Genomic DNA, 15990 nt, shown 5'->3' with positions numbered 1-15990 from the left:
TAAAAACAAAAACAGATTCAGATTTCATTGGAGGGAATTGTATTCAGCATAAACTGGTGGTACGTCATGATCGACCAATGGTGACGGACATCCCATCATGTCATGTAGTTTTAGTATAATAATATTAGTACCAATATAATATTGGTCATTAAACATATCTCTCCATTTTTCCTTGTCCTTTAAGGAATGAAATATTATGCAACTATGCCTATGCCTAATTTTCTCTGGTCTGTTCTGTCTGAAGATTCTTAATACGTTGCTATTTATAGACATGGGCCAAAGGTATCATATTATCTCTGTGTCGTTATGCATCAGAAACATTTCAAATTTTCCTTGTAAGTAACAAATCCCATGTTCATAAGCATATTTTGTGGGATATAACTAAATGTATTATTATTTTGATAATTATTTTTTGTAAACTTGAACAAACTTATTGAATATTTGTCATGTAACATAAACCTGTAAATGATTTTTGTAGGAGCTGGTTTAGCAGCAGAAGACGGTTGATCCTCTGCCCTTATTGAGTTCCACATGGTTGAGTGACTCAGTGGAATGTCCAGTGGTTAGCCTTTCCTCACTCAGGAGTCCTGTCACAGGGGTTAAGAACCTAAAGAAGACTCCATTACTGTGTGTGTGTTTCTGTCAATGTGACACAATGTGTGTGCTGGAGATCTATGTTTGTTCTTAGTGTCTCCGTTGATGTATCGAAGGCAAAGCATTTGGTTTAGTACGACATACAATGATCACAGACTGTTAGCTGTGGCGTCGACACCATTTCTTGTTCCACAGCTACAGGGCTACACTAAAATCTATTGACTTTTGTGTGATGGAAACGGAGGGGCGTGGCCAAAACAGCTTTCACCATCAGCTCTTTCAATAGCATGCATAATAAAATGCATCGTCACAAATTGTAAACCGTATCGGAAGGAATCTGCTGTGACTGAAACTGACACTGAGGCTCTTAGCTTTTTAAACGTGTTTGTTTCTTAAATCCAGTCTTTTCAAATGCTGGGTGCAGCTGCAGGTGAAAAAATACAAATGATTTTTATTCTGCGTTGTTTAAATCTTGTTTAAGTCCGTCATTCTGTTTCTAAATGTAAGACACACAGAAATGCACTGCTATGTTGTTCAGTGTAAGGACCAGGTCATTGTGACCATCACCACAAAGTGAAGCTTTGAAAAGACAAGATTCAGTTCAATACATTAATCAAATGAAAATGCTCTTTTTTAAGGTGCAACCAATCGTGCGTCAACATCACCAGACGTTAGAAGGATCTCAGCTCGCCCGGAGAGTCACAGGTCTGGTGGCTACATGCTCAGTGGTCTGCAGCTCTGAGAACGATCAACTCTAACAATCAGCAGCAACCATGGATTTTGTAATGAAGCAGGCTTTAGGTGGTAAGTACTCTGACTACAGTCTTTATAAAGAATACAAAACAAGTGTTTGGCACCTATTGTGTCCTATCATGTTCACTGTTTGTTGACCTTCTTCTCCATTTGTACCAAGAATCAGATTATTTTATCCTAAAATTGCATTTTCTTATTTTACAAGAGCAGAAAAAATAACAAATATATATATCTATATCTGTTATTGGATTCCTTGAACTTTATTCGTTTCTGCCCTTGGTTTCAACTCGGTAACAGAAACATAAAAATAAATAAGTGAAAAGCAGCACGAAGGTTTAATTTAAATGAGTGACCCCCAGGGGCCAGAGGTCAGTACCTCATTAAAATAAACCTCTCATCAGTCTATAGTGACCACAATAAAATAAGATTTATTACTTTACTAATTTACACCTCTCCCACTCCTATTCCCTCTACCTTCTTTCTTCTACCTTCCCTTTTCTCTCACTTGTCATTATTATGTTGAGTTTGTAGGAATGAAAACCAAACCCTCTCCTTCTCATTCTAATGCAGTCACTCCTCCCTCTCCTGCTCTGACTCTTCTGTCCATCCATCTCCTTCTCCTCCTCGCTGTGAATGCTGCAGCCCTGGATCTTTACGTTCATTGTATTAGCCCCTTCACTTTAACTCACGCCCTCCATCCCATATAGCTTTCAATTATTTCCAGCAGGGCAGAATCCCTCCTGTGCACCACCCCTGACCCCGCCAACATCCATCCATCCATCTCAGGTTATTTACCTCCTCTAAAGGTGCCGTCTCCTGCTGTGACCTTTTCCTCCAGGAGCAGACTGGCATTTATTTCACTGGGACGCAGCTGGTCATTGTGGAATATATGTACAGCAGCAGCAGACACACACACACACACACACACAGAGAGAGACTTACACAGATGATGTTTTGGGTCTTATTATTTTTAAGGGCATTTTGTCCTGAAGAGGGCGTGTTCACGACAAATTACATTTTTTTTATTATTATTTGTTGGGTTTTTTTTGTTTGTTTTTTACTTTCATGTGTCTTTTACAACAACATCACTTGGTCATTTCAGGTGACTTCTCATAGGAACCATCACAAAACAGTTCCAAATGTAATATGACAGAAACTACGAATCACCACAGACGTTATTTATTCACATCATAGACTTAGTGTCAAAATGTTGTAATGACTGAATAAATAAACAGTTAAAATCATGCACACAGATGTTGTGAACTTTCATACACTTTCCACCTGTGATACTAAAATGATACCATGACTGTCAGAGTTCAGATTGATGCATGTCATTATCACAAAGTTATTGAAGGCATCAAAACACTTGACTAATCCGGTGTATCAGAAAACATGCAATGACAAACACCAATCCAATTTAGCAACTTCATCTAATGTGGCACGCACACACACGCACACACAGTGTAATGGCATTATATGTGGGACACCTCCTGACTGTCCGTCTGCTCCAGACCGAGGTATAGATCACAGCCGTGGGTGACACGTCGTATTTACTGGCTGTTTAATTAGAAATCGAATTCATCAGCGCTTTCATGTTGTATTACATTAATCAGTGACATTGTGGTGCATTCACGGACCTGCTACTTGTCACTTTCCATTTACTTTGCATCACGTACAGAGAAGATTGCTGTTGTTCTGTTCGTCTAATCTTTCCAAACTTGCTGTGTTACACATTTATTACCGGCTGTGAACGTATGAGCCCCAGTCATGGTGAAAGTAGAGAAATCACTCGTCATCTGTGTGTTTTGACCAATCAGAGTGCAGTATGGGAGTTTACACAATTTAAAAATTGTGTGAGTTTTAGGATTTACAGGTAAACGGAGAACAATCACCGAAACAAACCACGTAACCTAAAACAGTCATTTGTACTGATTTTTTTTTTTTTATTGCAGAGACGTTTTAAAAATCATCAGTATGCTCTGTATTATAAATGAATCTGTGTCCTGTCCCTTGGAGAAGACACTGTCTCTGTCTCTCTGATCCTTACAATTGAATCATGTGGTGATGTAGCTGGAGCAAATGCCTCATGGGTAAAAGGTTAAGTAAATCAGTGTCTCCTGCCGAGGTCTGTGTCTCCTCAAGTCATAGACGTCATGCGATGTTTATCATTTCTCATCTACTCCTGACCTGAACCCTGGGAAACAACCAGTCTATCTGCTGGTAGAATGTTAGTAAAATGAAAGAGAAGAGAGACTATGGAGCCGCCCTACTGTTGACTCAGCAGAGACCTGGAATTATAATCTAACGTATCAATATTTGAAAAGATTTTTCTCTAAACAAAAATATTTAAACTAAGTTAAAATGACACAAAATGTTTTCATCCAAACATTTGTCAAAACGTAGTTAGAAACTACATTTCAGACTGAACTAAAAGTACAGAGCTACAGAGGAAGAATTCCGACTAGGAAGTGAGAAAGTGTGGCTCATGGACCATTTATTCCTCCTCCTTCCAGATGGATGTTACTGCTGCTGGATAATTTGTTCGAGGAGGGGGGTGCGCTTGAAAAATTGAGTTCATTTAAATAATGGAAGACCGCTGCAGAAATTACACCCTCATAAGTAACATGGCTGGCTAAACTAGCCGAAAAATTTCCAGCATCCATCAGCCTTTTGGAGAGCTTTTGGCATAACGTCACAAGATGGTTGTCGCTTTCATTCCCAGAAGCCATGTTTCTGGGTGTTTGTGTGTCATTGTTGTCGTCAACCTCCCTGTGACTTCCTGTTATTGCACCTCTCCCCTTCCTTCCCCGTTCATCTTCTTGCCACCTGCACAGGAAATGAAATGGAGAGCTCCGGTCCCTGTGGTCAGGGCCGGCTCCTGCTGATTGTCCAGATTATCTTCGTACTATCTTTTTTTATTTGAGCTCCTTTATGAGAAAAGGTGATTTTTTTCCGATGTTAATGTCCCCATGAAGTCACACATAAAGGATAAACAAACAATATACAAATACATTGAAAATACCAACAGTGTCTGTTTTGAGAACAGTCTCAAGAAACGTCAGCCCTTATCAGTAAATATTACGTCTCAGATAATATGTAAATAGAATCAAAGGAAATGAAACATGGTTTGAAAATGTATTATTAAATTATACATATTACTGAAAAATAAAAGTTAGGGTTAATGTTGTAAAACGTTCTACCTAGATACATTGAAAACCAGAGGTGGGTAGAGTAGCCAAAAAATGTACTCAAGTAAAAGTACTGTTACTTCAGAGTGATACTACTCAAGTAAAAAAGTAGTCATCCAAATAATTACTTGAGTAAGAGTAAAAAAGTACTTAGAGTAAAAACTGCTCAAGTACTAAGTAACTGTTGAGTAACATCTGATTCATTTTTTAATGAGTTTATCCTAATGTTTAGCCTGATGTAGTGAATTAAGAGTACTGTTTCTTCTTCATAAATCTACTCAAGTAAAAGAAAAAAAATAGTGATTTAAAACTACTCCTAGAAGTATTTTATTTAAAAAAAAACATACTCAAGTAAATGTAACTCGTTACTACCCACAACTGTTCAAAACCTATACTCTTTTTCTGTGCTTTTTATGTTAAGAGGCTGTGTTTTTCTGTGGCTTTTCAGTAGTAAAACAAAATTCGACAAACAACCGTTCTTTGCTAGGTTATATTTTATGTTCAATCTCTCCAGGATTTAGTTTTACGTCATAGTCAGTGTTATACATCATGTATTAGCAGTGGTAAAAGCCATAACCATAACAGTTTGTTATTAAACATCAGGACAAGATGCAGAGGTTTTCACCTACTTTCAGGATCATAACAAATGATCATGAATTAAATCTACTTCTTCAGTCAGATCAGGACCTCATACACTCTCTGCTGCCCACTGTTGTGTCTGTTAGGCCAAGTGCTATGAAGCGGCTGCACTTTCATTCACATGACGTCTGATGGAAAGCCTTTGTGTGTTAAAACCACGTTGCCCTCAAGACAAGACCTCGGGAAAAGACTGGATGTAGAAAGAATGTGATTGAACCTGAACAATGTGTTGAAGCACTTAGTCTAAAAATGCCCACCATTGGTTGGTCCGTGTAATGGACTGATGAAGAAGGTGGAGGGGGGGAAAAAAGAGAAAAATAATGCATTGGTGGTACATTGGTTGTTTAGACTGACACGTCTAGGAATCAGAAAGAATGGAAACCACAGAATCAAATCAGTCCTTCAATATCACTTTAACAAAGTAATAGGAAAGCAAAACCACAGGGAGATGGAGGAGGACTGGTAGAGGACAGATAAGGACATAGGAAGAGGATGGATGAAGTGGTGGGGGGGCGGGGGAGAACATGTAAAGACAACATCTCCATGGGGGCCGTTTTCATTTACTATTATTGGTTGTTCTCTGGTTTAATGAAATCATTCTCTGAATAGTTGGCTTCGCTGTTACCAATGAACTAAATCTTTTACAGCCACAATTCTGAAACACTGAAATGTTGAATTTGAGCACAAACACCAACTCTTTTGTGATCGAGCAAAGATGTAGTTTACGAGAACCAACAGCAAGAGGTATGTGTTCGGTAATAACTCCATTTATTGCAAATGCACTCCCATGTAACAATCCTATGATTACACTTGACCTTCAGGTGTTGACACGCACACTGTTCCAACACATATGCTGCATGTTTGGCTGTTTCAACACACAACACCCCACAGTCTGACCTTCACACAGGCCCCTGGTGGGTTCATGGAAAAATATTTCACCTCCCTCATTCCGCCCCCCAACTGTGGGCTAATTTATTATCCCCCGCTTTGCTAAGGACGCCACGACACTGCAGGGCAATTAGTGCCACTGTGTGACAGTGTCTGACGCCACCACACAGCGACGGCACCGGTCACCCCTGGGTTCGCAAACCCATCAGGGAAAACAAATTCCTCTAAGCCACATTTCTTCAGAGTAATTTACTCCGAAGCGTTCTCTGTTGGGCTCCTGTGTGTTTAATTGCAGACAATAATTCACGTTTTTACAACCACATAACAATAAACGCCCTGAATATACTGCATCTCTGAGGACTGGAATGGACTGAGTTGATCAATAGTAATGATTGAACCATGAATGTTTAATACTTGCTATCTCCACAGTTTATAGCTGTTGCAGTGCATTAATGTCCACACCGTGAAAGAACATTTTACACTGAGACCAGGACCTACCATCTGTGTTCTGCCTTAGACCTTAACTGTATTTAAAATAATTAGACACAGTTACCCTTATCCTAACCTGCTGTTAAACAACTGACCTCACACTGATTTAATATTCTGGTGTGATAGTTTATATACTGTAGTCTAGAAACCAGGGAATGTTCAAAGACCTCCTCTGGAATTGTTTTTGTATCCCTAGCCGGCAACATGAAAGTACTTTCCTTTCTTATATGGCGAGGTAATTGTGTCAGTCTCTCTCTGGGTTCATAAGAACTGTTAACAGTATGTGACCTTTAAGAAGCATTTAGTCTTTGGGATTAAAACAGATTCTTCCAGTTCCTCGACCCTCTGGTGAAATAAGTTCATCTTTGTTTTTGGTTTATGAAAAGCACTAGATAGAAAAATAGACTGCCGGCCAGGTTGTGTCCTCACCAGTGCCTGAGGGACACACAGATCAATATCCAGATGAAGTTTTCTTCTTGCTGGACGATCCATAATTCATCTACTCTTTGGTGGTCCTGTATTTAGTATCGATCACTGAGAGGTAACAACAGCAGCGTGGACAGGCCCACAGGAAGTGGCTTTGACATCTTAGAAAACAGCTTTTCTCACTGATGATGGAGAGGTGAGCCTGGTTGAAGAGCAGAGGGGGACGATAACAGGAAGTCAAAGTGTCGCGGCGGCACAGCCATCAGCTGTCACTGTCAAAACACTTCATTTGTAACTGCAAATAAGAAAGTGCTCACCAGTGCCTTCAGTCCTGTATACCAGGGTATATTAAGGGTTCCAGTCCATTTAGATGTCAAAAAATTAACCAACATTAAGCTGTTTTTTTCTGGAACCTCAAAGTTCACCCAGACAGATATCAAAGCCACATTTACCCTTAGGAAGAAAGATAAACTAACTGCCATGTCTTCTACCGTGTCCCACACAGGAGCCACCAAAGACATGGGAAAGATGCTTGGTGGGGAGGAGGAGAAAGACCCAGATGCAGCGAAGAAAGAGGAGGAGCGGCAGGAGGCTCTCCGACAGCAGGAGGAGGAGAGAAAGGCCAAACATGCCCGCATGGAAGCAGAGAGGGAAAAAGTACGACAGACCATTAGGGACAAGGTAAGAGGACAACAAATTTAACTCCACAGATTAGACGTGGTAGATATGCAAACACACCAAAACCTTGTCTGTCTCTCTGTGGATTTAAAGTACGGTCTGAAGAAGAAGGAGGAGAAGGAGGCGGAGGAGAAAGCAGCCATGGAGCAGGCCTGCGAAGGGTCATTGACACGTCCAAAGAAGGCCATCCCACGAGGCTGTGGGGATGACGAGGAGGATGAGGAAAGCATCCTCGACACTGTCCTTAAGTATCTGCCTGGACCTTTACAGGACATGTTCAAGAAGTAGAAGTAAATACAGATAACTGAGATAAAGAACCAACAAACCCTGACTTCAGGGTCCAGTTTGGCCTGAGCTAGGCTAATGGGCGGAGGGAGGACGGGAAACTTTTAGTTAGGGGAACGTGGGATGGGTGAAAGTTAGGAGTTAGGAAACGAGGGGGAGAGAGGAGTTGAGTAGAGAAGTTTGGAGGAATTCTGGGTGCAAATGTAGTTCAACATAGATTTGGGTGAGGGAGGGAGGGGGGTTCTTGCCAAACTGTTAGAGGCTACACACTGCCTTTCTACAAATCTTGTACTTTCTTTTTCTACTTGTTGACTGTTTTATCTCTGTCTTCACTGCTGTAAAACCTCTCGACTGCCGACTTTCAGCACATTTCCTACAATTACTGCCTTTTCCCCTCTGTCCTGTTCTTGTTATTATTTGGAATTAATTCAGATCAGATGTTGTGATTGGTTGGTTGGTTCATCATACAGTATGTTGTCATACATTGGTGACAAACTGGAGGACAGTATTTCTTTGAAAAAGAAAAGCAGTGGCTACTTTAACTCTCTACTTTATCTTCTGTGTTTTTTAAATTGCAACATGTTTTTCAGTAGACTTTTCTTTTTTTTATTTCAATGTTTTCTACTTTCTTGAACTTGGTGTAGGTATTTGTACTAAAAAGAGTTTAAAAAATACATTATATATATATATATATATTAATCAGCATTTGCGTTTTTAGGACACGTGCCTTCATATCATGTCCTCGTACAGAGGAGTTGTAAATGAGGGTTTCATTCTGGTCGAACCACCGCTCAGTTGTCGGTAGCATGTAGGCTAACGTTCAGAGGCTTTTCTTGGCGTTTCCAGATTTCAAACTGGAACAGAAATGTTGTTTTGTTTTCAACAACCTTGAGGGTTCTGATACGTAGCTCAAATATGTTTCAGACTAATCTTTGGGTACATTCTTCACCATTCCTACTGTAACATTCCTCTGTATTTCCGTTTGTTTAGAAATGCAAAAAAAGATGCACAGCAAAACAGTTTTTGCTGAGGATTTAGATAGCAGCAGCTTGAAAACGTGTTTTATGTCTGTGCATTTTGGCTAACTAGCCTATTTGGGGCTTTTTGGAAAGTCAAACTAGAAAACCTTTAAAATTCTGGAGGATGTGTATTCATTACTGTTGTTGCTGGAGGCAGATTTCTGTTTGGTGTGCAGCCCTTTAATAATCTAGATTAATTGTTGAATGATTTATGTTGGCCTGTTGGTGCAAAACACAAGTTTACCAATTGGAGAACAAAGTTCTCTAAAGGTGAAATTGATTTTTAAACAATTAATATGTTTTATGATATGTGAAATAAAAAAATAGTTTTGTTTGAGGTAAGTTAAAATATATCTAAAATATTAATATTTTGTTCTTAAATGTTAAATGTTGCCGTGATCTTTTTTTAGAATTATTTACTTTGATTTGCACCAACTGGCCAAACGAAGGTTGTTATTGATAAGCTGCATTAACACGAACCTCAAACAATTCACTGACTGCGAGCTTCCGAAATAACTGTTTACTGTAGAATACAACATTTATTTGTCTTTTACACAGACTCCTAGTTTACACTTTCTAAGACTGTCAGCTAGTTCGACTGCCAACTTCTCCATCACTAAATTCCGACTCAAAAAAATTCACCCGTTTTTGTCCCTTACCAGTTTAAATGGAACTGATCATCTCTAAATGTACACATGAACATGACGTCATATTTTGATAGCTTGGTCCCCATTGACAATCAGAGCATTAGCCACAGTAACACTGTTGTAGTCCTCTGTGTGTGCATGTTGTCATTTTCCACCAGAAAATCCATCCATGATTAGTTTACTGTGTGTTCTACATTACACACTTATTTATTGAGTGGGATTTTATTTTACTTTAACCATTATGCATATTTTTCATCCTTTTTTTAAACATAAGTGCAAGCACCAAATAACATCTGGATTTACATTTCTGTGAATGTGCTGCAGGCACAATGTGTTCTTTAAGCTAACACTCCTAAGTTTACAATGAGCGTAGTCTGTTGACATCGAGACCAAAGAAATACAGGGAGTCTTTTCCATTTTGTCACTGGTTAGATCGACACATGTCAATTTTTTTTTTTGGATTATTCTATTTGTGAATATGTGAGAACGGTAGCAGAGAGAGGCGCAATTTTCTGTTTACAATGTGTACATACATTCCAAAGACCACCTCTGAATTTAAGTAATACTGAAAGTATTCAGTCGTTTACCAAGTTTAGATCTTGTTACTGTAGACTGAGAAAAAAAAAAGAAAAGAAAAAAGGCCTGTGAGCCATGTCACTGCCTGAAATGATCGTGGAAGATTATATTCTCTCACTGCATCAGACAAATTCTATTGTGATTCATTCCATAGCATTTAACAAATTTGCTGGAGAAAAAAGCTTATTATTAAAACTGTCTTAATCTGCGGACATTGTAGTGTGTTCCAGCCAACACATACGTTATAACAAAGAACTGGGAAAGAACCACGATGTTCTAGATTTAACTAAACTTGTAAGTCAAACAAGCAATGCTACATTTAAGTGTATTACCGTGGTATGCTAGCCAGTGTGATAGCAAGCTCTTGTCCGTTAGATTAATATATACTGAATTTAAATCCTACACCTTGTCGTGGTAATAAGACATCAAAAATTAACTTGTTGTGAGACACTATATTTGACACAGTTCTACGCCTTTAGTCACACACAATATGTAAACATTTCACTCTACTCTGAGGCATAAAACACCAATTTAACACATTTAAACAATACCTACTGTAGCTTCATGCGTGAGACAGCTAATTTACATTTTTGGCTGGATCATGGCAAGTGCTTCAATGCAACCTCCAACTGGTAGGAGTGAAATAAAAATTAAAAACTGTGTCTTTGTGCAACGGGAACACACTATACATTGGTTTAAAAAGCATGTCTTTCCCCACTAAAATGATGCAGTGTCTTGCTGACAGTTAGTTGAAGCAAAAACATTTAAATTACAGATTGTTTCACAAACTTGTTACTTTAAGAGTTAATGCTAACAGTTATATTTTAATTATTTAGTAAATTCGTTTCAAATGATTCGTTTCCTTTCTTTGTTTTCAAACTCAGATAGGACTCTTCACTAGACAAAGCCATATTGTTTAGCTCGCAATAAATAAAATGACAAAAAGAGAATATGTCAGCATTAACTGTGTCATGATTGTTTTTATCTTGAAAAAAGAAGATTGACCTTTCTTTTTGTGAATCCTCATCATTCTTGTATTTAAATCATGTATACTGATGTATACACAAAAGAAATGTACGTAGAAAGCCATTGTTATGATCGTATTTGTGTACTACATGTGCCGTAAATGAGTGTGTGTTGTGTGTGTGTTTATATGTGCGCACGTCTGTCTCTGTGTCTGTGATGTGATACCATGTCGTCAAAGTCCAGTAATCTCGGTTTACACGAAATGTTGATGTGTCTTTTAACCATTTTGTGCACAGGCAGTAACGAGGGCAGCTGCCCTGTTGTGCCATGTAAAAGAAAATGATAATACTTAACACATTCCTTTAACAAGATGTTGAGCATGCATATGTTTGATAGAAAAAGAGAATAGTTCCACATAGGAAGAAAGAGAAGTGATTGTTTCTGTGCTAGTCTCCAGGCAACTGAACCTGTGTTCTGTGGATCCAGTTTGATGAGCTCTTTTTTTTTAGTGAAGGATTTCAATGAAGGTTTGTTCAAAATCGAGGCCACGTTGATACAGGAATTTGTTATTCTGCAGAAACATCAAGGTTGAACACGACAGCTACTTAATGCAGTTAAAGTGAGAGATATTATGGTGTAACGTAGCATAATAAGAGTAATCACTGAACGAACGAGGACCACCAAGAACATACTGACGCCGTGTTGACTTTGATATAAAGAATGATGATGGATTGGTTTAATGACTGATTCCATCATAAAAACGACTGTAATCCAGCTACTTGTGCTAGCAGAATGAATTATCCTACTTTGATTTTATAAACTAATGACATTCAGTTTTAATTAAAAACATTGTTGAGACTTGAAAATGGAAAATGGGAGATGTGCAATCTAATAGAATTTAATATAGTTTATTTACTACTATTTTTTTTTCAGTAACGTATAGTCCGTCATGTCAAGTTTCATGTTTTTTTGTCTCAGAGACTAACCTCCGGATAGACTTGTTTCAGTGTTGCAAACCAAGTGTCATTATGCGAAAATCTAGCCTTAAGTTGTTTCATCAGCTGAGGCTATGTGTGTGCAGAAGTTTACTTAAGGTTTGTCTCCCCCTGCAGGCAACAAAAGAAAACGTAGGTACATAAGTCCTAACAAAGACCATTCATAGGCCGCTCACCGCAGCTTCAGCCACACATACTGTGTTTGTAAAACAGTCTCTTAACAAGACTCGTCTCAAGGCGTCCCGTCAGGTGAACTGCCTTAGAAAAGGGCTATTATCTGTTCGTGAGGTTAGCACTAAATGGTGGGTCGCGTCTGTGCTCATCCCAGTTTGATGTGTTTGGCTGATTCATACTGGTTGCATGAGATCCTTTGGTTTGTAGAGTGTTGTGTTATTTTAGCGGAAAGTTACAAACAGTTATTGTTAAGGTAAATATGTTATAAAAGAAAAGAGATTCATTAGTTTAGGTGCTAGAAACAGAAGTGCTAGCTATTAGCTATAGATCCAGGGTTATAATCCAGACTTCAAATAACTGATTACAGTTAGTCACTCAGTCAGTCAGTCAGCCAGGTAGTTAGTTAGTTAGGTTACTAGGTTAGGTTAGTTAGTTTGGTGACATGGTTAAATGGTTCCTGAAACTAAACCATGACACTAACAAAGTCTTAGCTTTGATATATTCTCTGAGGTCGTAACCATTTTACGACCTCAGAGTGGTCTTGATTGCAACTCTGGAAATATATAGATTGTATATTTTTCTAATAAGAAGGTTGATTTCGATTTAGCCGTGAAGGATGTAAACAGCAGCAACACTCCTTGGTTATAACTGTAAATTAAACCATTGATTCATTCGTCTAGTATATAAGACGGAGGTGGATAAATGGGTGCTAGAAAATAGCTAGCAGTTCCATTAATTAGCTTTCAGAAACAGCGTTTAGGGAAAATTATATCCAGTCTCAATTAATATATGTTGGTGGTCTCTAATCGTTAGGTGACTTGAGCGAGAATGACATCAGTTTTGTCTAAAATCACACACAGAGCTGTTAGCAACAGGAGAATGGTCGGAGGTGACGAATGTAAAAAGTTTAAATAATTTTTAAAAAGCGAGAACATTTAAACTGGATTTCCAAAACACCGTGTTGTCAGGAGCCCAGAAACATTTAGAGATCAAGGAAACACGCAAAGCTCAGAACGAAAACAAAACATATACATATATTTAAATGAATGAACTCATCTCCATTTATTCTCATTTTGGTCATTTTTTTAAATGAAGTAATTACAATATGTACGGAATGGAATAAGCAGAATGATAACTAGTGTTATATTAGACTATTTTCGATTATCAAGTACAATGGACATTTACATAAAGGTCCTAATTAGAGCTGATGTTTGGATCCATCCTGAGAGTTCTGCAGAGTATTAGGTACACACTGACTCTGTCTGCCTAGTACCTGTACTACTACTGTACTCAGTCGACTCATCCACTACTGTTAGCCTGAATATACGAAGTACCTAAAAAAAAGATGTGTTGAAGCGTCTCTAACAAATACAATGCTTTCGACTTCCTTCTTCATCTCCTGTGACATTAGATCACTCACGTTGATGTCGGAGTATTTCCGAACTCTACATCAGTAATGTATTCATGTTAACATCTCGTCATTCCTGTCACTGCCATGCTGAATCCTGCCAAGATTTTCTGGAGTGAAAGTTAGCGAAGAATTGGAGACTTTGTACTTAAAGTCTGAAGCACAACTCAAAACTTTTTAGTGTTTTTGCCGACTGCGCTATATACTTTGAAATGTTAACGTTAAAATGTTCTGGCATTCATACAGAAATCAACACAACAGAGCTTGAATCAGTGTTGGTGAAGTGTAACGGTTTGCTGATGATGTGACTCTATTCACAGCAGAGGGAAAGGTGGAATGGCTGGCAGTGTAAAACAGAAAATGTAAAGGTAACGGATAAATATATCTCAGAATAAAGGGGGAAAAACACCTGAAAATGGTATTTATAATTCACATTCCTTTGTCTGAATCAAGGGAATCTTTTATTTTCCATTCAGGGTAAAAATTCATTCAGGGTGTAGAGGTTAAATATGTACAATTGAATTCATTTTCTTTGCTTTTTTTTCTATCTACTGCATGTCATGTACTGTGTGTGAAGCCCAGTCACTGTAAACTGTCTCATCCATAATTAGAACTGAATCATTCTTTTTTGGAAATAAACGGACGAGGGTAATAAAATGTTTATAAAAAGCTGACAAGTGTTTTTTTCTATATAAATACTAACTGTGTTCTTTCTCCACCAAAATGAATTCAGTTTTCACATCGGATGTTGTTAGATAATTCGTTAAATATCATCATTTTTTATATTTAATCAAAAAAAGCAATACATAATCACCTGTAATTCAAATTTAGTTTCCTGGTACAAATTGTCTGAAAAAACAAATTTGTTTTAAAAAGAACTGGTAATGAAAATCCTTGTGAAAAATCTTGTTTTTTCATGAGGCTTCGCCACAGCAAAGTTTTTTAAAATCTGGATGTTTTTTATGACGCAACCTCACCTTGGTCGTGTTATCAAAACTAAGCCTTCTCATTGTTCTTTAAAATGATCTACAAATGTACAGAAGAATCAGTCTTTGAGTGGAGTTTAGAAAAATGTGTAAAGACGCTAAACTTTCTTAGCAAACAGCAGTGTGGGGAGAAGCGGGGGGGGGGGGGGGGGGGCGGGATTTCTCAAAAACAGGCAAAGTGTGATATTAATGCACGTCTGTTCTCAGTGAATGTGAAAGGGTGTTAAGGTTGGAACTGAGGCAACGCATTAAACCAATCTAATCATATTTACAAAATCAATTTAGCTTCTAACAAAGCAGCTTCCGCGTCCAAGGTTCATAATATCATTAAGGCAAATATAAGCTTTAATATATACATTTGAAAGATATTTGAAGGTAAACACATGAAGATTTGTCTCTTGTTTGAAGTCGTGTATCTAATTTCCAGAAATCCAAATGTGTTTCCACGAGCTGCTGCTGCTGCTGGAGGTGGTGTTTAGTACCAGATGAATGAGCAGCAGTGATTTGCTCTTTTACAGCCTTGTTAATCCGCTGTGAAAGACTCCCTGACAGATTACTGTGTATATGTGTGTGCAAATGTGTGCTCTTGGTACAGGTATACTTGCAGGGACACAATTTCTTATGGGAACACGTACTTTCATTAGGACATCCTACAGCTCCCCACTGAGTGAAAGGTTCCAAATGTTGGCTTTAAATTTATGGTCAGATTAGTGTTAGAGTAGGGATTAAGATTAGCCATAGGTTTGTGACAGTTAATGACAGGGATGCGTTATGTCTACGCAATGGGCTCACAAAACACAAAAAACTCTGTGTGTGAGAGGCAGATTAGCAGCTTATGTTTTTATTTTAACTTCATTTGTAAATCAGTTACAGTTGAATGGTTGTGTTTCCTTCAAGACAGTGGTACTTTATATACCTGAGGCTGTGTACACTGATTTTTTATATAATGTTTTGACCTTTTATGGCCTCTGAGTTTTTCTGTGTTTACCTGTAAATATAACCCACAAAAGTTCTTTTCCTTTTTTTAGGTTTCTGCTCATTTTTGTTTTGTGTGTTTTTCTCACCTTGGAGTTTTCTCTTCATCCTCGATGATTACTTCACCTCCTTCACCTGTGTCTTGTTAATTCCTCTCCACCTGTGCCTTGTTAACTCCGCCCCCTCACTATATAAGCCTGGCTTTTCCTCTGCTTCACTGCCAGTCTGTGTTGTGTGTGTGTGTGAGAGAGAGAGAGAGAGAGAGAGAGAGAGAGAGAGAGAGAGAGAGAGAGTGAGAGAGTGA

General features: G+C 38.3%; 1 protein-coding gene across 1 annotated transcript in view; it reads left to right on the top strand.

Moving 5' to 3' along the window:
• Nucleotides 1-14737, top strand: part of LOC103391089 (complexin-2) — a 25596-nt gene extending 10859 nt beyond the window's left edge. Inside the window, exons 2-4 of the mRNA XM_008327223.3 lie at nucleotides 1233-1398; nucleotides 7483-7658; nucleotides 7749-14737. Coding sequence (XP_008325445.1) covers nucleotides 1368-1398; nucleotides 7483-7658; nucleotides 7749-7943 — 402 coding nt within the window. The 5' untranslated portion in view covers nucleotides 1233-1367 and the 3' untranslated portion in view covers nucleotides 7944-14737. The remainder of the gene's footprint in view (nucleotides 1-1232; nucleotides 1399-7482; nucleotides 7659-7748) is intronic.
• Nucleotides 14738-15990: the final 1253 nt, after the last annotated feature.

Source organism: Cynoglossus semilaevis, chromosome 15 (genome assembly GCF_000523025.1).
Source record: "Cynoglossus semilaevis isolate Cse_v1.0 chromosome 15, Cse_v1.0, whole genome shotgun sequence".
Classification (NCBI taxonomy): Eukaryota; Metazoa; Chordata; class Actinopteri; order Pleuronectiformes; family Cynoglossidae; genus Cynoglossus; species Cynoglossus semilaevis.
Note: the sequence above shows the minus strand (reverse complement) of the source record. Positions and strands in the feature narration are given on the sequence as shown.